Genomic DNA, 24,165 nt, shown 5'->3' on the forward strand with positions numbered 1-24,165 from the left:
CACACTCCTCCACTTGTAGCCAGCTGGGTGACCTTGGGTCAGTAACAGCTCTTCGGAGCACTCTCAGCTCCACCCACCTCACAGGTTGATTGTTGTGGGGATAATAATAACATGCTTTGTAAACCATTCTGAGTGGGTGTTAAGTTGTCCTGAAGGGCGGTATATAAATCAAATGGTGGTGGTAGTGAAGAATAGGTTGGGGACAATGGTGCAGCTGACTGCTGACATCAAACCCTCAAGCTTCCTGTTGGGAGTAACCAAGGTAAGAGAACTAGCATTAGGGCTAGAAGCAGGGGAAGCTGCTGTTCCTGCTCACTACTAGCTGGTTGGGGTTGGGGTTGGAGTTGTGGTCAGAATGCTAGCCCTGAAGGTAACTGCCATGCCCCTCACCCCCAATGCCCTTGAAAGGAACCCTTTTGGGGTTATACATGGAGTCCACCGTTGCACGGTCTGTACTGTGTCCCCAGCCAATGCCTAAATACCACAGGAGCCAAACAGCTTAGCTTGCCTGGCTCCACTGTGAAACCAAAGGAAGCTGTAATATGGTCATTACTAGTTCTTGGATCACTGAGGCCCACATGCTGCAGGCCCCTCCCCACCACCACCCGTAAAGAGATGTATGCCACCACTCTGTGGAAAATGTTCCGGTTCCCTAGTATTCCTCCATCATGGGTAAAAAACAAAAGTCCAGAAAGCCCCATTGCTCCCTCACCATGGTTCAAAGCAAGCCTGAGATGCCCTGTTACTCCACCCCCATGGGCTAAAAAACTACCCGGAGTCCCCTGTGGAATTCCTCCATGCACCATCAATCTGCTGGGATCCAGTGCACCTAGTCCTCCTGCCTCAGCAGTATTCCAGCCAAATGCCCCAGACATCCAAATCACTGTAGACATGGAGGGTGATACCAATCCATTCATCCAAATCCTTTTCATCCAGCTGTTAATTCTCAGATGGTTTGGTAAGATGTGTTCCCAATGCATGCCCCTTTGGTCCAGCCGCATCATTTCCAGTGCTTCTCCCTGCCTGTGCCAAGATGCCTGTCCAGTCTTCACCATAAGATGTGCCCACAAATTCATACCGACTTCCTTTCAGCAGCCTTAACTAGAAAAAGATAAAGATCACGGGACTTCCACCTACCTGAAATCTATATCTTAAAGCTGGGCAACCTCCCAATGCAGCTGAAAGAGCAGCCCCAATCCTGAAGAAATGCTTCCAAGTACGATAGCTGAAGATCTGCAAGAACCCTTGCAGTCTGAAACATTGCAGAGCTAGACATCCAAACAACAACAGTGTTAGAATCCAGTAAGGGGGTGCCAGTCTGAATGCAGGTCATGTCCTTCTGACAGATAGCAAAAAAAAAAATGCCTTGGTTGGCTGTATGATGGTGTAGAATACAAATACAACCTTCTTCCCTGCACCATTTGGTATGTTTTCAGTGTCTGAGTTAGGAGGATGAGTCTTCCACTCAGCAATTGCATATCATCATGGGGGAATGTCTAACCAGATATGCCTGAACAGAAGGCTGCCACCAACTCCCCTACCCTGGGAGCCTCACACTGGGAATGGCATACAAATAAAAAATGGTGCCATGGAGATCACACAAAACCTATTGGTTAGAGAACGCCTTTTGATCAGGCCTTCTGAATGCATTGCAATGCCAGCCCTCAGGTGTTCTCATCAGGTCCTGTAGAAGGCGCATGGATCTTTAAAGTCATTAGCCTTGCTAAAGAAGGAGATAGCTACTGAGTGTATGTCCCAGTCTTTGGGATGTAGCTGTCCCATAAGGCACACAAGATTTCTGTTCATAAATGTCGGGGCCAGCAGCCACAGCTCTAGAATGACAAGACTAAACAGAATTTCACAAATGTGCATGTGTAGTTCAGTGTTATACAGACGTTGTACTCCCTTCCCAAAATGTCCAGAGTTCACCCATAAAGGGATCTGGTGCAAATGGGAGTCCAGTTTCAGAGAGTGTAACCTCTTTTACTGAAGAGACAAGGCATCCTCTGGGCAGGTTATACACCTGGAGGCTGGCTGGCTGGCTGACAAGGAGATTTTAGAAGACAAACTAAGTGGCACAAAATATCCCAGAAGGTGATGACCCTATCAGATTTGGCTGCAACCACCTGCTTGGTTGAATACCAGAAGCAAATGCTGATGCTCTAAAATTTTATGGCCTTCTGCAAATTATCACCACCTCGGGGGGGGGGGGGTCAGGAAACTATGATCCATCATTACCCCCTTGGTCAGCCCAATGAGATGACTACTGGAAAAAATGTGCCTCCCAGATGCATCTGACTACACTTATAGGTCAGCCTCCAGGAGCAAAGTAACCTGTCAAAAGCCACCCGTAAAATTAGATAGAAAGAAAAGCCAAACTCTCATATCATCCTTCCTCCCATTTAGTACTCTTCAAGTGATATTGGGTAGAGGGATTCTAGCTGTGGACCCTGCCAGACATGCGGAGAAGGCCCTGCCAGGTGTGACTACACTGCATGCCAAATTAAGGTGACCTAATAATACCTCTGTGTCCTGGAGTGTGCACTGGGAATGGCCCAGGGCTTAGTGAAGGAGATACATGGCCTCTGGAAACTGAGAGAAGCCCATGATAGAGTCCAGAAAGCAGTCTTAATGTGTGAACCTACTGGTGGGGCCTTTTGTATTTCAGTTTTCTAACAGGATACTCACCTTTCCAGCCAATTTGATGAAAAGCCAAGGTGATGTGGTAGCCAGAGTGTGAGACCCAAACTCTGGAGGCCCAAGCTCAAATCCCCACCCTGCCACAGAAACACACTTGGTAATGTACTGTCGAAGGCTTTCACGGCCGGAGAACGATGGTTGTTGTGGGTTTTCCGGGCTGTATTGCCGTGGTCTTGGCATTGTAGTTCCTGACGTTTCCTGACCCCACAAACCTAGTGTATGGTTCCGGTTTGTGGATGATACATTTATCATTTGGAGCCATGGGGAGGAAGAATTGATGGGGTTTTTGAATCATCTCAACAACATCCACCTGAACATACAATTCACAATGGAGAGAGAAATCGAGGGAAAACTTCCATTCCTGGATACCTTGGTCATCTGCAAAGCAAACTTTCAGTTAGGTCACAAGGTCTACAGGAAACCAACTCACACTGATCGGTACTTACACAAAAACTCCAATCACCACCCCCGACAGAAAAGAGGCATAATGAAAACATTAGTGGATCGTGCAAGACGGATATGTGAGCCGCACTTTCTCAATGAGGAAATTAATCATCTAAACCACGCACTTCAGGCAAATGGCTACTCCAGAAATGAAATCCGAAGAGCAATCAAACCCAGGATGAATCAAACAACCAAGGAAAAACAGTCTCCTACAGGAAAAGTGTTTTTGCCATATATCAAAGGAATTACTGATCAGATGGGAAAGCTTATGAAAAAGCATAACCTTCAAGCAGTATTCAGACCCACCCGAAAAATACAACAGATGCTACGATCAGCAAAAGACAGTAGAGACCCCCTCACCTCTGCAGGAGTATACCGTATACCCTGCAGCTGTGGACAAGTTTACATTGGGACCACAAAGCGTAGCATCCAGACAAGAATAAAAGAACATGAAAGACACTGCAGACTTGGACAACCTGAAAAATCAGCAGTGGCTGAACATAGCCTAACTCATACAGGGCACAGTATCTTATTCCAGGACACCAAAATACTGGACAACACTTTCAACTACTTTGTCAGATTGCACAGGGAATCCATTGAAATTCACAAGCATAAGCAAAACTTCAACAGGAAAGAAGAAACCTTAAGAATGAACAGAGCATGGTTTCCAGTTCTGAAAAACACCAGGCTAACTAAACATTCTATCCCCGACAATAGCCCTGCAGAGAAGATTAGCACATCAAGTACCAATCCATATGCAAAAGAACCTCCTCAGGATACAGTGAAGCCTCCCGCCATTAGCATTCCACACCCTGGGAAACTCTTACAGGATGACTCATCTCAACCCCACCCCTCCTGAGTAGATACAAAGGACCTACATCTTTCCCACACTGTGACACTGAGAGATCTCTGTCTTTTGGTGCTACACCTCTGAAGATGCCAGCCACAGCTGCTGGCGAAACGTCAGGAACTACAATGCCAAGACCACGGCAATACAGCCCGGAAAACCCACAACAACCACACTTGGTAATCTTGGGCCAGCAGCACACCCCCACCCTATGAGCCATTCTGAAGACAATATGGAAAAAAGTAGAATGACTAAGGCACCCAGGTCCTCTTGGGGAGAAAGGTGGGGTAAAATGAATTAAATTACTAAATAAATAAAATGAATGCCAAAACAACTGTAAATTATGAGTGATCTTAGACTCCAGGCATGATCTGCCGAAAAGCCCACCAACAAAAGCCCCCTTCAGAATAAGCAGTGACAGAAGATACCTTTCTCCCTCTGAGGCAGAGGACATCTTGGATGATTCCCACCATCCAATCAGGGAGGTAGGAACTAATTTTCTTCCTCTTCTTGTCTGGCATGTGGGACACCTGTCAGATATGCCTCCAGCATATCTGTCATGTGTTACGGATTTCTTGCTGCAGTATGTAGTGTACCTCTGAGAACATGTAGAGGGAATCTGTTTTGCTGACTGCATGCTAGCTGCTTATCTTGCAGGTGTTTTGGTTACAATTTCCTGGCAGGCCTGAGAACATGGCCTTGAAGTTCCAGCAGAGACTGCACTAACCTCCTAAGAGACTGAACAGAGCCCATCCTTTCCCTCCTCCTCTCTTCCCCGACTCCCTGACTCAGTGCGCCAAAATCCTAACAGACTTTCCCACTGGGGGCATGGACTTTGTCCTATAACGGACCTTGCTTTGCTACCTTGAGTCACTTCAGCCAATGATCCTGTATGGACCATCTTGATACTGGTATTTCTCTTCACTAAAGTAACTTTAACTCATACACCTGAGTGATGCAGTGAAGTGTTTGGGGATTTACCTGGCAAGACCTGACAACACCCTCTCTTCAGTTCTGTTCCTTCCTCCAGAGAGAGCAGTCTAGTAGCAGACTAGCTCTGCTACTTTTCACTTTCCCATTCCTACTCCTTTGCTCTTCTCTTCCTCTAATCTTTCCTTTGTCTTTCAAACTCTGTTGATTTAAATTTTCATAGTCCCTTCCTATCTTCTTGCTAGCCTCTCCTGTCTCTTACTACTCTCCCTGACTGACTGAAAGGATCACAGCAGCCATTTGGGGCAGCCACCTACAAGATGTACACCAGGGATTCTGAGGACAGCTTCCTAGATGACAGAGAGGAATGCTCCCCAGTATTTGCATCGAACACGATGGGGATTGATGAATCCGGTGCCAACATGCCTCTCAGCTTGCACGTGCTCCCAGCAACGAGTTGGTACCAACATGCCTTCACGGCTTGTGCGGTCTCCCAATTACAAGTCAGCCTCAGAGCCATAGAAGAGCTTCAAATGGCCCATCCCAGTGAGCGGGAGCCAGAAGCATCTGCACACCCCTGCACTGCAGCTGGAGTCTATGCATTACCACGCTTACCAGTAATACCCAAACTCCTGAGAAAGATCAAGGAACAGGGAGCGAAGTGCTAGTGATTGCTTCTTGGTGGCCCCGGAGACTGCTTTTCCACACTCCAACAGATGGTGATATCTCCACCCCTCATCGTACCGATCTCTCTGGTCATGTTACAGCAGGGGATGATTTGGCACTCTCATTTAGACTCACTCTGCTTAACTGTGTGGAAATAGAAAGGAAAACCTTCCTAAAATGGGGATATTCCGGAGGGGTGGCCGACACTCTCCTAGCATCTAGAAAACAGTTCACGGTCAGAATTTACAATTCCTCTTTGAAAGCCTTCACTCAGTGGGGCAGGAGGAAAGCACTGGTCATTTTACACAGCCCTGACCAAACATCCCTTTGAACTGGTCAAGGACATTCCCCTGAGAAGGCTGAGAATGAAGACCATCTTCCTCATTGTGGTCGCATCTGCCAGAAGAATCTCAGACCTAAGTGCACCATGAGTCAGACCTGAACTCTGTATCTTTCACAATGATAAGGTGATACTTTGTACTGTCCCCAGCTTTCTTCCAAAAGTCTATTCCAAATTGCATAGGTTGCAAGAGATAAGGCTACCATATTTCTACCTGTACCCTAAATATCTTAGGGAGAGGCTCTGACACAACCTAGACGTCAGAAGGACGCTCAAGGCCTATCTGCCCCAAACAGTGTAAATCAGAAATTCGGACATACTGTTCATCAATATATCTCCTTCAATTTGGGGAAGAAAATGCCTTCAGCAGCCATAGGTGCCAATAGCAAAACACACGCTATCGAAGCTCACAAAGCTCTCATCGTAGAGGTTCCTAATGGAATAACGGTTCACTCTGTGAGAGGCACTGCTACCAATCCAGTGTTACACAGGAACACTTCTGTAAAAGAAGTCTGCAAGCCAGCAACATGGTCGTCGACCTCAAACTTGGTGCGATGCTACAAATTAAATCAATATGGTTCAGTGGCCACCACCTGTAGTAGAAAAGTACTGCAGCGCATGATCTCAGACGAAGACCACATCCCACCCAGAAAGTGGAAAGTGCTTTGGGAGCACCCAAGATGTCCTCCGCCTCGAGGGAGAACGGACCTTTGGACACTTACCGCGAAGAGTCCTTGCCCTCTGAAGAAAGGACATCTTGCCCTCCCTGGGTCTTTGTCCTCCTCTACCTTGCTGCCTCATTCTTCTACCTCCTCTGGGTTATGCTTTATTTGCAGTACATGTTAATACAACAGTTTTTCTTTCAGTATTGACAATTGCTGAATGATAAATTCAACGTTAATGCTTTGTGGAGTGACCCAAACTGAAGAGAGTGTCCCACATGCCAGACAGGAAGATGAAGAAAATTAGTTTCTGCCTCCCTGATTGGATGGTGGGAATCACCCAAGATGTCCTCCTCTCCTCAGAGGAGGAGGACTCTTTGCGGTAAGTGTCCAGAGGTCCATTCTGCCTAGCTTACTGCATGCAAAGTCTTCATGCATATGTACTCTGAGGAATCCATTGCCTCTCAATTAGAGATGGGCATGAACCAAAATACAAAACAAAGTTCGTGACGTACCGGGCTGGTTCGTGGTTCATGAACCAGCGGTTCATCAGAGCCCATTTCTGACGAACCACCACAAACTTTAGGCTAGTTTGTTTGGTTCATTTTTTGGTTCATCACCCCAGACAGCCTGACACCGATCAGTTTCCTAGGCAACAGGGGATGGACTTCCTGCAGACCTTCTGCTGGCCCAGAAGTGACGGTTTGCTGACCTGGATGTGACGTTTTCACAAATTAAATGAGCTGGTTTGTGAACCGGGGCAGGTTTGTGAAAGTTTGTGGTTCATGAAATGCAACAAACCACAAACCGCACAGTTCGGTTTTTTTCTGGTTTGTACCCATCTCTTCTCTAAATAACTTGCATCAGATTTTATTGGTAGTGATTTACCATTTACATGGTTCTAGTGTAATTCAGGTTAGGAATGATATTGAATGTTTATTCAGTTCTTTTAATTCATATGCGCATGGAATTAGTACATATGATAGGGAACATGATGGCACAGCCCTATGGCAAAGAGACCTGTGTGGTTCTGAAGCCTACACTGTTGCAAAAGCAAGAAGCCATATTGTCATGTCCACTAGTAATCGATGCTTTCTGAGCCCCCTGAAATCCAAAGACAAAAAAGGAACATGGAGTTCGACAGTGCTTTTTTCCCTTTTCCTATTCTGAAGGAAATCTCCTTTGATCCTGGAGATGACCCAGCTGCTTGAACTTCTAGCTGTGAGCAGTCCATATGATTCCAGAAAGCAATATAGGCTCACAAATGGCTAGGAACTCATGTGACATTATCTTTGCTTCTTTTACAAGTGCCAGCAGATTTTGATGGGCTTTTGAACAGCTGTGACTGTTGTCTGCAAGCTGTGGTTTGCAAGGGGTTTGTTTTGTGTTTATTTTCCTTTCACAAAAGAAGAGACCTGCAAGAGAATCGTGGAAGTATAGATGAGATGTAATCCTTTTCATGTTGCCTCTTCTACACAGACTGTTACACTATATTGCTACTTTTTTTTTGCTTCTTTATAGCCTATATTTACTAGGATGATTTTCATGGTTAGTTGTGATTTAAAGTTACTATTAGCTTTTGTCACCCATACCAACAAGTGGACATGTTCTGTAGGGAGTCTAGAGAGCTTCCTGAAACTGTACTGATGCCTTCTTTCTTGTGGTTTCATAATGTCTTATTATAGAAGGTACTTTGATTATGGACTATATGAAGAGTGACTGATATGGAGTTGCTTGCTACATGATGTAACGATTTGAATTTGCATTTTGTTTGTGTGTGTACCTGTTCATATCTTTTCATGTCTTCATTATGCATATAGGGATGATAAACAGCAGCCAAGACACTCCTTCGATCAATCTCTTCGTTGTTCAGTGTTCTAATATTGTTGGTTTGTGGTTTTAAATCTCCACAATGCGTATTTCCATGTTTCTGTCCTTTCTATTTGCAGGAAATACTGAATATTCTAATTTGAGGGTATCTTTTCCCAATATACTGTCCTGCCATTTGGTCTGGTGATGTTTCCCTGGAGTTTTACTAAGTACATGGCCATCATAATTGCACACTTAAAGTTACAGAGTTGTAATATTTATCCTGCTGGTTGCTAGTAGTGCCTTCAGCTGATTTGTTGGAGGCACATGTGGCCCTGGTCCTCCATCCTGTCCACGACATAGGTTTGGTTGTGAACTGGGATAAATCTAGACTTTGACTGGCCCAGTCTATTCAATTTGTGGGAGCAATTTTAAATTCCTCAGTGGCTCATGATTTCTTCTAGCAGATCAAGCATGAACCATATGCTCCCTTGCTATGTCATTTACCAATTATTTTCAGACAGCCAAGCTTTTGGGTCTCATGTCCTAACTGCAGCAGTTACCTCCTACGCTTGCTGGCACGAGAAGGTTCAGTCTTCCGCTCACAGAGAAAATATTTTTCAGTTCCAGGACAGTTGCTAAAACTTGACCATCCCAGAATGCTAACCTGTTTAAGGACTCTCCTTTGGTATCCTTTCTCATAATGTTTTTAGTCATGACTAATGCTTAGAGCCATTAGATATGTTTCAGCTTCTCTTGAAGCTGTTCTGGAAGACAAAGTGGTTCAACTAGCTATATACAGCATGACTATGAAATTTTACATTGACAAGCGAAGGGGCACAGAGTCTCTCATTGTGTGTGCTGAAGCACTCTACATTTGAAACTGGGCTGCTGACAAAGACACATCTGTGCAAGCTATTCAAGTAACTGGTTTGTCCATCTTCTTCATCAAGATAGCCTCCTCCAACCACACATGAGTGGACTCTGAAAGGCTGCTATTTAATATCCATTTTCAAGCACCACCAGACATGGTTCCCTGCTTAGCTGATACGAGCAGGGAGCACCTATATCCCCTTTGAACTATATATCACCTCTCTTCTATTGCATTGTATTCTACCTTTGTAACCCAGTTTCTGCATTATGGCATGTCGTGCCTAGATAATTTGTTTGTTTTTGCACTGTTTTTTTCAATTATGTAGCCCTAGTCCTATGGCATTGTTTTATTGGAGGCTCTTGCTGTCTGAACAGTTTTTAAATTTTATGTAGGAAAGGGAAAATGTGTTGTAAGGATCCACATTTTTAACCTCTTGTGGGGAATCCAAAAAAGGTCAGCCCAGGCTTTTCTTGACAGATCATCTCTGCTATCATGTACTCATATGATCTGGCAAAGATACCTTGCCCACTATCAGTTGCTGCACACTCTGCCAGGGCCCAAGCTTTGCCTGCTGCCCATCGTGGGGGTGTCCTGTCCAGCATCTGCATAGCTGCTTTGTGGTTTTCACCCACTACCTTCATCAACCATTACTCCAAATATGTGAACTCCAGGAGTGAATAACAATGAGGAGATCTGTCTTACACAGTCTCTTTGACTGAGAGCTCCACACCTGCCTCTGGGTTAGGTGAGCGTGACAGTCTCCCAGTGTGGGACTGCAGAGAAGCCACAAAGATGAAAACAGGGATGCAGTGTTGTTCATGGAGTAGTCTGTGCAGGCACACATCCCTCTATCCTGTCTGCACTGTGGATTCTCTACTATATTTTTTTCAGAGTTCCTCAGTGGCAAAAAGAGAACTAAAGGAAGGAATGCTCCCCTTCCTTAGTCACGTGAGAAATCCTGGCATGCAACTGAGAGCGGTGAGTGTTCCTCATGCTGGTTGTATTCCTCTGTGTCATCATACATAGCAGCACAGACACATGAAGAGAGGCTAGCTTGACCTGGTTGGGCATGAGGGGAGCCAGCAGCCATCTTCGTGATCACAGTTCCTTTGAAAAGTGCAGTTGTAATACAGAAACTGCTGCTGAACCCCATGTGTACATTTCTCTCTTCTCTGCTATGTATGATGACACAGAGGAATACAACCAGCATGAGGAACACTCACCGCTCTCAGTTGCATGCCAGGATTTCTCACGTGACTAAGGAAGGGGAGCATTCCTTCCTTTAGTTCTCTTTTTGCCATCTGACGAAGAGAACTTGATTCTCGAAAGCTTATGCTACAATAAAATTGGTTAGTCTTAAAGGTGCTACTGGACTCTTTTTGATTTTGCTACTACAGACTAACACGGCTAACTCCTCTGGATCTCTTCAATTATGTGTCTGCATATAGTCATAGAGAAATGTAACAATGTGAATCAGCCCTGCCAGACCAAAAGAAACAGACATTCTTGACACAGAAGAGTGATTGAACTTTTTATTGAAGCCAAACTTGACTACATCTCAGATTCTTCTTTACTTGTCTTTGACATTTTTAGAAACACCTGATAATCATTGCATTTAAGAAAACAAACGAACTACGTTTCAGATGTTCACTTCTACTTTTATACCATGAATGTCACTTAATGGCAAAACAAAATTGTTAGTGCTCAACAAATGTTCTGGAAGAAAATGCTGAACCGTGTACTTTATATCTATTTCTGTAGTCTATTGGCTGATGGAGCTCTTTTTAAGGAATGTGAAAGTTACAGTGACCTGGATGCCTCTTGAAGATGAGTGTTTAAGTGGAGGACTAAACACTAGTTGCAGTGTTACCTGAAATGTAATGCAATACTGTCAGTTCCTGTTCCATGGAGCTTCCCAAAAATATCTGCACCGATCAGATCAGGCAGAGACAGATTCAGTAAACAGATTTTTAAAATTCAGGAATCACAGTACAACCAACTAACATAAGGCAATTGCCAAGAATGACTGTTTAACTGTAACAATGCTGACTATATACTCCTTGCCCCTCCCTTTTCCTATGGAACGGAACTCTTGGCTTTGACAGCCTTTCAACACTAGAAAACTAAACTGCAACTATGTAGCTTCCCTGCCTTCTATAACTGACAGGCTAACTCCTGTCAGACATTAAACTGCAACTATGTAACTTCTGCCTTCTATGCCAGACAGGTTAACCCCTGTCTGACAAATATGCCCTTAGAGGCAATATCCACCCCCCAAAACACAGCAACTCTTAATTAGTTACCTACCTATTCAACAAATGACACATTCAAAGTAGCACTTAAAAATGTTCTTTAAGGTCCTTTAACATGAACATAGGAAATGACTTGGTTTTCTGTAGTTAGTTTCCAGGAATACTTTTCCTGCTTCAACATGTGCTGTGTCTGTGATGGTAAACAAATATTTAAAAGATCTTTGACCGTCAAATATAATGCACAATCCAAAGAGCTACTTTAGGTATGCTTAAATGCTTGTGTTTACCAGTAGAACTTGGTTTGGGGGGGGTTCCCCTAGGAATAATCAATCCCATTATTCTTTCACAAGCATCTGAATTTTTTTTCTAGTTTTAAAAAAAATATCTCCATGTGATATGAGGAACTACTATTCAAAATCATAAATCCAAGACTGGAAGTGAGCTTTCGCAGCTCTGAATTATACAGAACACTTTACCTTTATGTTCACTGTTCCTTGTTAATTATGTATAACAGTTGGCAGCAATGTAATTCATCCCTTTCCAAAGCAGCTAGGCTCTCAAATCATGAATTGTGATTGTCCATTGATTATTTTTTTCCTGTGTGGTAGCAATTTATATTTTTCAACAATCAGCCTTGGCTGGAATATTGTATAATCTATACATGTGAATGTGCTTGAAAACTGATTGAATTTTCATTATTTTAGTCACTAAGCTTTTAAGAGTTATGAAATAGATGATAAGGCAGAGATCAATTATTTTCCTACTATGCATGGAAATTTAAAGAATAATTATAATCAACTCATAGGATTAGCACTGTAATCACTATTTTCAGTTTGCAAAAACAGGATTTGGTAAGTTAATTATCTAGACCCTTGATGAGCTCATAGTAAAGGGTTGTTGTTATGACCCTTTTACTTCTCTTGGGTAGTTTTTACCTTTTATCTTTCACTTAACACCCTCTGGGTAGTTTGCTGCCACCAGGAATATTATATTCCAAGATATTTTATTTAAGTTTTCCCTTATCTAACGTTCCTAAGTGTCAGGCTCCTTCATGGTTCTATGTGGCCCTGAGGATAGGAATGGGATATAGCAATGACAGCTACTCTGGGATATAACAAAAGAAAATAAACTTTATTTTGTCAAGAAGCGTATCGGTTTCATAAAAGTAGTTCTCAGTTCTTAAAGTTACTTCATTTAAACTCATTCATACAGATCTAAGGCTTCACACACAGTTAGCGTCTTTCTCTAACTCAGTATTTCTCACAGACGTGCTTAAAGTTACTCAGGCGCACACAGCTTGCCTGCTTTCTCTAGACTCAATATTTCTCTCACAGAAATGCTTAAAACTCCTCAGGCAGCACACAGCTGGCCTCTCTTTCCCTGACTGAGTGTTCTTTCACAAACATGCTCAGTTCAGGTTCCACACAGGTTATATTTCTTTCATAAATACTTCAACATATTCAGGCAGCACACAGCTAGCCTGCTTTCTTCTGACTGAAACTTTTGCTCACTACTCTCTCAGTCAAAACTGCATTCACTCCGCCCATACTCTTAGTAATCAACCAATCATATCACTCACTCATCCCTCTCTCACCCCCCCCCCACTCTTCACCTATCTCACACCAAGCATTTAAAGATACATGCACACATTTACTTGAAATCATTACAGTTGTCCTTTGTTCTTATGCCTCACCATGACACATTCCAGTTTACTCAAGAGTTTTCACAAATGTCAAGACAGCAACTGTTTTTAGGAATTCTGATGGAGGAGAACACTGTTACATATTATTTTATTCTGCTTCTAAAAGTTAACTACATTGATGATTAGACATGTGATATTGAGGGCAGATGCAAGAATCTTTGAAAACAATTCTATTGATCGATGGACTTACTAGACATTGATACAAATCTTAAGATTAATTTTGATAAATGCTAGGTAAACTGCTGTGGATATTTTTGATTTGCATCAAAAATCCTACCAAAGGCACTTGTATAGGTAGACCACTGTTTTCTTTCCTCTTCCCCAGCCCATAGTCTGCAGCCGACCCCCACCCCCACACACTGAAAAGAACTCTGGAGAGTTCCCAGCATTTGGACTCTTTAAAATACATTTTGGAGGGATGTGAGTAGCTGTGGATATGGGTGAGCCACAGAGTTTGCCCTATTAGCAGTGGGATCTTTGGATCCAAGCCAGTAGATCTTTAACTCTTATCTTTTTCTTTTGAATGTTCTCATAGTCACATGGTATCTTGAATGGCAGTTGTCCAGCATCCTGTTGCTCTTTGCTTTCTCTGCTTGGTGTATGAGGGTTAGCCTTTTTTTACCCACAAGTACCTGTTCTGTTCTTGACTGCATGGCACTGAATAACTTGGATCTATTGCCTAGTTTGCTCACCTTGTCCACCCTTGACACCTTATAAATGAGAAAAAAATGACTCACAGGGAGTTTATCGGAAAACAAAGGAGGCAATGTAAGATAACAAAAATTGTTCCAGTAACTTTAAAAAAAAATTGCAGGATGAAATTAAGGTATGAAGACCTGCACCATTGACACATCCGCTATCATATTCTAATGTAACATTTGTAGCTAATTTATACTTGCTTATTTCCTAAATGTGTAATTTCTTTTGGAGCATAATAAAATTGTTAAGAGCCTCAAAAGGAAAGGCATCTATTTGCTTTTTTGCATACAGTATCCAACAATACAAAATAAGAATGCATGAGCAAAATAATATTGTTTATTCAATGCTGTACAGTGTTGAGTCCTGGTTTTTCTAGTATATTATAAACATTTTTGATTCAGCCTCCATTCACTTTATTGGAGTGTGAGACCACAATATTGAGAGAACTGATGTTATTAAGACAAATGTATTATATATTAATACTGTGAACTATTAGGTTGCCTCTAGATCTTTTGTTCATACACTTAACTATATTTGCAGGACAGGGTACAAGATGGGCCTTACTTACAAGTGTGCCTAGAAACAAAAATCACAACTTTGGATGATAAATGTTTGTTAGTATTCAGAGGTTAGCCTAAAACCACCTTCATAAGTTGGCAAAAGGTCACCAGTTAACAGTGCAATTCTAATCAGAGTTCAGTCTCATTTCAGATACTTTCAGCCTAATTGATTTCAATGGGCTTAGACTAGACCTGGGCACGAATGGAAAAACAACAACATGCTGTTTGTTGTTCGTTGCCATCCACAAACAAGGACAAACGAACACTAACGAACATGACCTGTTAACGAACATGTTCATTGTTCATTTTTTGTGGAGGTCAGAACGGCCCCCTTGGGACTTAGAGAGCCCATATTCATAGGGAGTGTTCAGCAGGCTCTCCTCCAGCCATCATCCAAGTTTGGTAAAGATTGCAATACAGATCTTGGAGTTATACATTCCCAAATCCGACGCCCCCAGAAAACTCCCATTCGATACAATTGGAGACATCAGTTGACTTTGGTCCCATTTACAAGAGGTGGACTCAAAACTCTATGGCGGGCTGCCTCCCCTCTAGGGGGAGGGGAGTTGGCTGCTCATTAGTGGCACCCCCCATGTGCCTGCCCACCTGGCCTCGGAGAGGCCACCTTCTGAAAGCTAGGGAGATGAGTAATGTCGGCGGCCACCAGACCTGGCAGGCTTGGGAGGCGGTGGCGGGCCGCCTTCCCTCTGGGGGCAGGGGGATTGGCCGCTCACTGGCGGCTCCCCACATGTTTCTGCCTGCCAGGCCTCAGAGAGGCCACCTTCCGGAAGCCATGGAGATGGGTGATGTCAGTGGCCACCGGGCCTGGCAGGCTCAGGGAGGCGGTGGTGGGCTGCCTCCCCTCTAGGTGGTAGGGGGTTTGGCCGCTCACCAGCGGCACCCCCCATGTGCCCCCCCTGCAGGCCTCAGAGAGGCTACTTTCCAGATGCCAGGGAGATGGTGTCGGCAGCCGTCAGGCCTGGCAGGCTCAAGGAGGCGGTGGCAGGCTGCCTCCCCTCTATGAGGCAGGGGGATTGGCCACTCGCTGGCTGCACCCTCCATGTGCCCGCCCACCATGCCTCAGAGAGGCTACTTTCTAGATGCCAGGGAGATGGGTGATGTCGGCGGCCACCGCATTACCAAATGACCTAGCAACAACCTGCTAAGAAATAGCAGGTAGGTTTCTCAAGAGACAAGTGCATAGCTGTATGGGATAAGTGTATAGGATAGAGGGATGCATGGATACATTGAATACCTGTATTGGATTGACAGGAGAGTCAGATACCGTGTACAGGGATATTGGGGAGATAGGTATATTGCATAAATAACTTGGTTGTCCCGGCATTAGACAGCTGGAAGGAAAGAACCAAGGCTGGGAGGTGGGGCCCGCCCCTAATGTGTTGAAGCAGTGGCTCACATGCTGGCCATTGAGGCAGTGGAGGATGCCTTCCCCCCATTCGTGGGGGTGGCATCAGTTCCCCTAGGAAAGGGGATTGTGGGCAGACAGGTTGGTGCTTACATGGGGAGCTGTGGGCTGCCCCCAGCATCACCCACCGGCCTGCCGTCATGGACGTGGTAGCCTATTCAGCACCCAACAGAAGACAGCATTGCAGCAAAGGCTGATGCCATTGAGGGTCCCTCCAGCCAGACACGGTGGAGCCGTGAGGACAGTCAGCCCAAACTATGAACCCCAGGTGAAGGAACCCCACCTTGAAGGAATATGCAGACTGCTGCTGGAAACAATTGTCTGCCCCTCCTGTGTTGAAGTGGAGGCTACCGCCAACATCACCCACCTTCCTGCCTTTGCGGAAAGGACGGGAGTCGCAGGACCCATTCCCCCCTGCTCAGAGGGGACAGCCAGTACCGTTGATAGGGGGCACCGTGCTGTACAACCATATGTGCAACAGCTCCTGAGCTTCCCCTCGTGCCCAAAAGCAGCGGCTGCTGACATCACCCATCTTCCTGCCTTCACAGAAAGGACGGGAGTCACGGGACCCATTCCCCCTGCTCAGAGGGGACAGCAGGTGCCATGGATAGGGGGCACCGTGCTGTTCAACCATATGTGCAACAGTAGCTGAGCTGTCCCTCGTGCCCAAAAGCGGCAGCTGCAGACATCACCCACCTTCCTGCCTTCGCGGAAAGGACAGGATGGGCAGGACAAGTCGTTGGGAAGGGTCGTAGTGGTTCCATCCAGAGAGGGAGAGGTTGAAAGAGGGACTGAGAACTTGTCAGGGATGTTGCAGAGCAGGACTGGGAAGACCCAAAAACAGCAGCAGCTGACATGACCCACCTTCCTGCCTTCACGGAAAGGACGGGATGGACAGGACAGGAGAGGCCATTGGCAAGGGTCGTAGTGGTTCCATCCAGGGAGGGAGAGGTTGAGAGAGGGACTGGGAACTTGTCAGGGATGGGCAGGACAAGTTGTTGGGAAGGGTCATAGTGGTTCCATCCAGAGAGGGAGAGGTTGAAAGAGGGACAGGGAATTTGTCAGGGAGAGGAGGACAAAGGGTTATCAGCCGTGGAAGTCCCTCATGCCCCAAAGTGGCGGCTGCAGACGTGACCTACCTTCCTGCCTTCATGGAAAGGATGGGATGGACAGGACAGGAGAGGTCATTGGGAAGGGTCGGAGTGGTTCCATCCAGAGAGGGAGAGGTTGAAAGAGGGACCGGGAACTTGTCAGGGAGAGGAGGACAAAGGGTTACCAGCCGCGTTGCAGAGCAGGACTGGAAAGACCCAAACATTTGAGAGCCAGCATCCGATAAAACCACTGAGCTTGGCTCCGGACCTTGGAGCAGCCCCGAGAACTGAGGGGGACTAGAGCGGTACCCCACCACTCAGAGACACCTTTCCTGCGCACTAATAATAACCAGTGTGAGCCCTCATCTGAGATACCCACTGAGCTTGGCACCCGACTGTGGAAGCAGCCCCGGGAACTGAGGGGGGCTAGAGCACGACACCACCACTCACAAAAACCTGACCTGAGCAGCCGTGGGACAGGTAATGGCAAGTAAGTAGCTTTGCCTCGGAGCCAGTCAGTGGGCCAGAGATCTTGAGGCCGCTGCAGCTGCTGCAGACTAGCTAGCCTCTAGTCTGCCTGGGTGTGGAGGACAGCCTTTCATGTGTTAAAGGTCAATAGCTAATTGATCAAAATAATTTCTTCTTGTGCTTCAAGACTCATTATTCATAGGAATCTAGAAATACAAGTAATTAGTAATTTTGCTGCTGTATTGTGCTGGAAGCCATCTAGAGGTATGGCAGTATGGGGTATAAATGAAAGTTTGTAATGAAGTATTTTGTTTTCGTACAGAATGTAGTGCAATCCATAAAAGATGTATATGGGATCAATCTCTCAGAGTCTCTTTTAGAAGATGATCTTAGCATATACACAAGGTAGGTGTTTCTGATTTATTTTGCTCATGCAAATACAGAAGTAAAAAAAATAATCAAATAAAAAATGAGCAAACTGTAGGCAAAGTTGCTTATGTTTAGATTCCTGTTGATTTCAATGAGATCTCTCCCACTAAAGTGAACCATCTGAGAAGCTTTGAAAGCAGAGTGATAAATTCTCCTTACTACTTGTCGGATAGTACAGATGATTAGTTTACGATTAGTTACATGCATGCTGTGGTAAATGTTCATTTGAATTCACTCTATGTAATATTTACTGAATTTTTGGTGGTGATGGCCACTAGCTTAGATGGCTTTAAAGAGGCTTCAGACAAATCCATAGCTAAATGTTCAGAGGGAATATGTCACTGAATGCTAGATCCTGGCACACAACAGCAAAAGAGGGCTATTGCCTTCATGCTGTGCTTGTGGGCTTCCCAGGAGCATCTAGGTAGTGACTGTGGTGAGTAGGATACTATACTAGACAGGCCTTTGATCTGGTCTCTCATGTCTGAGGCTCATAATAAGAGGAACCATTGAAGGGCCCCCAAGAGTGCTGTGGGAAACTAGATCTGTTATGGAATTAGTTGAGACTGCTGCATTACTCACCCAGAATATTAGTTTCAAGGAAAGTGTGGTGTATGTTCCAGCTGCCCTTTAAGGAACCTGATGTCCCTTACTTAAAACTGCATGACTCTTTCAAAGCCTGCAAAGACATGTCATTTTCATTCTTTCACTGATATTATTTCAGAAAGTTTTTTTCTTCTGATGACTTTTCGGCTTCTATTCATAGGTTTGTTCAATTGGGGCACAGTCAATACAAGCAAGACAAGGCTCATCAACTGCTTCATTCTAAACACTTAGATGGAGTTATAAATGTGTAAGTACTGTGCCTTCTGTTGTGTTTTTTCTGTCCATTGCCTCTTTCAGCATCTCTCCCAATATCTTTCTCTCTCTTGTTAATAAGTTTTAAAATGACTGTTGTATTTAGGAAACATACAAGCATAACTTCCAATTCTCCACAGGAAGACTCAGAACCCCTGCATAAGCTTCAGTTTCTGTTTCTTCCTAGGGAATGTGATGTATATAAATATTTATTTTATTTATTATTTTATTTTACAAAACATATACCTTGCCTTTCTGCCCTCATAACATATATAATAAAATCTAAAACCTCTTAAAACCAAAACAAATCACATCATTAAAACAATTAAAAATAGAGCTAAAATATGCATACAAAAACATTAAAACATTGGGTGGGAAGGAGTACTGAAGAAACACTGAAGAAAACAAAGAAGTCATCACCTGCTTGCAGAAGATGGCAAAAGAAGGGGATAGATAAGTCTTCTTGTTCCAGAGTTTTGGTGCCATGATCAAGAAGGCCATCTCCCAGGTTGCCACCTACCTAATCTCAGAACCATTGATGGTTTTGAGATTAAACTACAAGTGTGTTGTCATTTTTATAAAAGAACACCTACATTGATTCTCTTTATTTCCCAGTGTAGAATAGTAGGGATCAGCAAGTGACTGACTGACTGACTGCTAGGCACTCCTGAAGTAAGATGTTTGGAAGTACCACACTAGAATAATTCTATTGTTTGTGTAATGCTTAAGAGTAGTCATATGTGTGTTACCTCCCTAATCCTTGTAACAACTGTGTAACATAGGCTAGTAAGTAGATGTTGTCATGCACAAGCAGTTGAAGTTGGGGATTTCCAGCTTATCCTTCATCATTTTAACTGTTGCATGAAAAATCCTTGATCAGAGTTCAAATGCCCTTAAATTTTATCTATCAGTTACTTGAAATATTTTAAGGTTAAATCTGATCAGTTCTTGTTTTCAATCACAGTTCAGACTGTACCATTTCAGACTGAAGCCTAGAGGTTGCTCCATATGGGGAAAAAACTCCTTGCTCTTAAGGAAAGGACTATATTAGAACTTTTTTCCTGGCGTGTGTTACTTTCCTAAATGCAAGGGATTACATTTCTCCATCTGCATTTGGAAGTGATACCATCCCAGTTGGGTTGTATCATGGGTTTATTCTGTGAATGCATTGATTGGTTTATGCACTATTGATTACTTCACTTTCTTTTGTCCAGTGCGTTTGTCACATGGAGTCATACATCCAGTTTTAAGCTCATGTAAAGGCCTAACTAGACATGATGCTAGAATTTCTGTGGTCAGAGTTCTCAAGTTATTTTCTTTGTAAATAGTAGCCTTTCACTCAGAACCATGGGGAGAGGGATTTTAATTCCCCCAGTGTCGCGCACAGGGCTGGGCACAGCAGGCAGGAGGCTCACTGGTACTGCAGGGCTGAACACAGCAGGCAGGAGTTCAGTATTACAAGACAGCAAACCAGGGTCCAGGAGTCAGGCCAGGTGTCAGGGTCAGGCTATCAGTCAGAGAGAGAGAGAGCGGCAGGCAGAAGAGTAGTCAATAGGCAGGCCAAGGTCAAAGTCCAAACAAGCAGTAGAGCAGGGTACACGAACGTCCAGGTAGCAGGGAGTGGCGAGCTGAGTTGCTTCCACGCTTGGTCTTCTCAGCGTCTTCCTTTATTGCTGTTCTAATGAGGGCCAGCTGTTGCCTCTCCCTCGAACAGCTCCGCCTGGCGTTGTGCCTGCAGCCAGCTACTCCTCCGCCTTTCCAGAAACGCTGCCTTATCTCTAAGTTTCCTCCTTTCAGCTGGCCCCAGAGGCTCGGATTTCGCTCTTGCCCTGGGGGAGTCTTTGTCTCTTACAGCCTCTGTGGAGGTTTCTGGCTGTTCCTCGTCCCTGACAGTCTCTGCAGAAGCTCCAGACTGTTCCTGCTGAATTCCCTCTGGAGCAGCAGCAGTAGTTTCTGACTGCTCCTCCTCTCCCATAGCTTCTGCAGGGGCTTCCGACTCCAGAGGAGATTCTGCTGGCCCTTCCTGCTCATCTTCTGAGGAGGACTCTGAGGCAGTAGGTAAGGTGGCCAGTCGGGGCTGGGGCTGACTCATAACACCCAGCCATTTTCCCAACCTGAAAAGGCCCGCATGGAACTACTTTTTTGTCCCATTAGAGGACACACACAGGCAGCATACTGATTTTTGTGTGATTTAAAATAGCAGCTCTGTGGAGAGAATTCAGGTAGGAGTAACAATACAGTAGAAACAGGTTAACCCCCTTCCCCATTACATAATGTTCCTAAGCCAAATCAAGGCCCCAAATGAATTCTATTTATAAAGAAAAAATGTTGGGAATATCAGATCACAGATCTCCCAGTGTTTCATTTAGCTAGGCCCCAAGGGTAGACTTTAAATTCAGATTTCATTCTAAATATAATACTGGCTTACAGGGCTGTTGTAAGAATTATAAAAAGATAATGTGTGCTAACCAATCTGAATGCTGAAAGCCCTGTATAAAAATTAAGCATTACAATTACAAGAGGGACATACAAAAACTTGGTGAGAGAGGGGAAATCCCACTTCTCCCTCTGAGGCGGAAGACATCTTGATGGGTGATTCCCACCCTCCATTCAGGGAGGTAGGAACAAGTGTTCTACTTCCTGTCTTCCTAGTAGGAGTCACCCTTTCTTTCAGTTTCATTCCTTGATAGGGAGAGCAGCTTCATCTGAGCTCTGCCTTGCCTTTCATCTATTTTTCTTCCTTTCTTTCACTTCTACTTTCCAGAACTTGATTCTTGCCTTGTTTAATCCTTTCTACTCTGCTCCTTGCTATTCTCTTTTTCCCGCATGCCTACTAGAAGGCTTGCAGGGGAAGCTTTCTCCTTCCTTCCTTTGGCTGCAGCGGCCATTTCATGGCAAGACAGAATCATGGACCAGCAGAACATGCTCTTCCATCACACTAGGATGGAAAATCGTGGGGGACACGATGGATTCCTCTCGAAAGGAGAGTTGGAAGCCTCCTCATCACTGATTCCTGGCAACAACCCCAGAAACATTGAGGCAAACTGCAAGGAAGCCGCAGTTGTGGCCACTCATATCACGAGACTGGAAGCGCAAAAGCATTATTCCTCCCTGAGCAAAGGAAACATGGCAGCCATTTCCAACATTGCCAACCAGCTGGGAGGTGGCTATGAAGTGGATTTCTCCACATCCCTAAGCCAGTCTAGTGGCGTAAGATCCAATGCAGGGCAGCCAAGCTGGTCTGAGATTCAAGAATTATCCATGCTGCCAGAGGCCATGGCAAACAAAGGAGGGCTACTCATGAGTAATGCCATGGGATTGGGACCTGTGGTAGTACCCCAGGAATTCCTATATGTCATTAGACAGACTATTTTTTTAAAAAAGATGCTAGCTTACCTTACCTCGGAAAGCCACAGCAGCCATTTCTGGCCTTGCCAAAACTGGCTACCTTGCCAACAGACCAGGAGGTGGCTGCGGAGTGGTTTCTCACCTCCAAAGCAAATCAATAGGTACAGGACCCAGCGAGAGCAGGAAACAGCAACAGCCCCAGAGTCCAGTCCTGCTGGTGGTCTACTTGTGAGTAATACAATTGCGTCAGGGACTGCAATGCTATCCCCAGATTTCCTGCAATTGATTACATAAACTCTGAGACTGCCAATTTTTGTAAAAATTCCTGAGGGAAGAGACAGGTCTCCCTCTGGTTCTTCCTCCAGGCCCCGCCACTCCCTAAACAGGGAACTGTGGAAGAGGCAATTTCTTACAAAGGGAATCCTAGCTGGCCCTCTGAGGCAGCTAGAAAGGAAACCTATACCAGAAGAAGAAAGAAAAACTAAAACTTACGCAGATAGTGAAGTTTTTTCTCCCTGTTGGTTCCATATATGCCCACCCACCGTTTTTTCCTACAGGGAATGGGGCCAACTCTCCACAGGGTTCTCAATCTCTTTTAATCAGCACAGAGTAACTTTATTCAGTAGAAACAAAGAAAAGAGCACAAGGCCTAGCAGGCGTTCCCTAGCAGGCCTTCAGCCAGCTCATGCAGACATGAGTAAACCCTGGACTGGAGTGAAACTGCTCCAGTTTTTAGTATCCTGGGACCAACATTAAACATGAAACAGACTCTACAACATTACAATTGCCTATGCTAAGAGACAGTTCTCCTTGGAATTGAGTTCATCCTATCTCTGGAATATTTCCTGTATGATATCATTTTTAACAAGAGACAGTTTGGTGTAGTGGCTAGAGTGTTGGGCTGGGGTCTGGGAGATCCAGATTCTCATGCCATTCTCCCTAGGAGGCCTGCCTGTGGTCTTGGGTCCATTGCATTCTCCATTGCATTCTCTAGGCCTGTCCTGCCTTGTGGGTTTGTTGTGTGGATAGAATGGAAAGTGTGAAATGTTGTATCCACCTTGGAACCCCCACTGGGGCTGAAAGCAGGGGTTTAGATAAACACAACCATCCTTCTACTCAGAAAGGGTGCCCCAGGGCAAGAAGTCCTTGATGCACAAACTTTCATTGAATTGGCTACTGGCAGGGCCTCTGCTGTAACCTTTAGCAAATGTATTCTTTGTTCCAGTGGTCATCATTATTGTTGTTGAGGATCTACAAATTAAATAGCACATAATCTCTATTTCACTCTCTGTAGACAGCAAATGCTATAAACTGTTAGTCTATGTGAGAACCAGAATTCTCTGTTGCAATTTTTCCTTTAAGCTACTGATCAACAGGTCATTATGACCTCTCTGCCATCTCCTTGAAGGGAGCATGAAATGTGTTTAACCCTGTCCTATGGCATAAAGGGTATGGGCCAAAGTGCTAGGAATTGAGTCCATTGATCATCTCTAATAGTAGATTGCATCCTTGTAGGAAAAGATAAAAGCTCAGTGGCTCCCTAAGAACTAACATTTATTTTCTGTGGGTTTTTTTAGTTCAGTTTACTTTTTCAGATATCTGTGTGTTTCATAGTGACTGTTGCTGTGACTTCACAGAGATTCTGAATTCTTCAGTCCAAATAGACAGCACTCTTGTTACAGGTAAGTGCATTCCCTGTTTCTCATGCCTCCACTCCCCCAGGACAAGGGGGAAAGGAGTGTACCCCATATTCTTCACAGTGCCAAAAAGAACAGAGATTGGAGGGTGATACTAGACCTAAAACATTCAACAAGTTCATCAAACTGAGGCATCTCAGATTGGAGACAATGAGGTCCATCGCAGAATCCCTACTAATGGATGGCCCATAGATCAGTGGCAGACCACCTGCCTTGCATGCAGAAGGTCCCCAGTTCAGCTCCTGACGTCTGTTATTTATGGATCTGAAGGCCAACCTACACCAAAGGAGTACCTTACTGTACTAGATCTAATGGAAGCATATCTCCACATTCCGATCTTGTCCAGGCACAGAAGACTCCTCC

General features: G+C 44.7%; 1 protein-coding gene across 1 annotated transcript in view; it reads left to right on the forward strand.

The window, feature by feature from the left end:
• Positions 1–24,165, forward strand: part of FIG4 (FIG4 phosphoinositide 5-phosphatase) — a 139,038-nt gene that overhangs the window by 94,520 nt on the left and 20,353 nt on the right. The window contains exons 21-22 of the mRNA XM_054995992.1: positions 17,793–17,875; positions 18,666–18,752. Coding sequence (XP_054851967.1) covers positions 17,793–17,875; positions 18,666–18,752 — 170 coding nt within the window. The remainder of the gene's footprint in view (positions 1–17,792; positions 17,876–18,665; positions 18,753–24,165) is intronic.

The sequence above is a fragment of the Eublepharis macularius genome, chromosome 1 (assembly GCF_028583425.1).
Source record: "Eublepharis macularius isolate TG4126 chromosome 1, MPM_Emac_v1.0, whole genome shotgun sequence".
Taxonomy (NCBI): domain Eukaryota; kingdom Metazoa; phylum Chordata; class Lepidosauria; order Squamata; family Eublepharidae; genus Eublepharis; species Eublepharis macularius.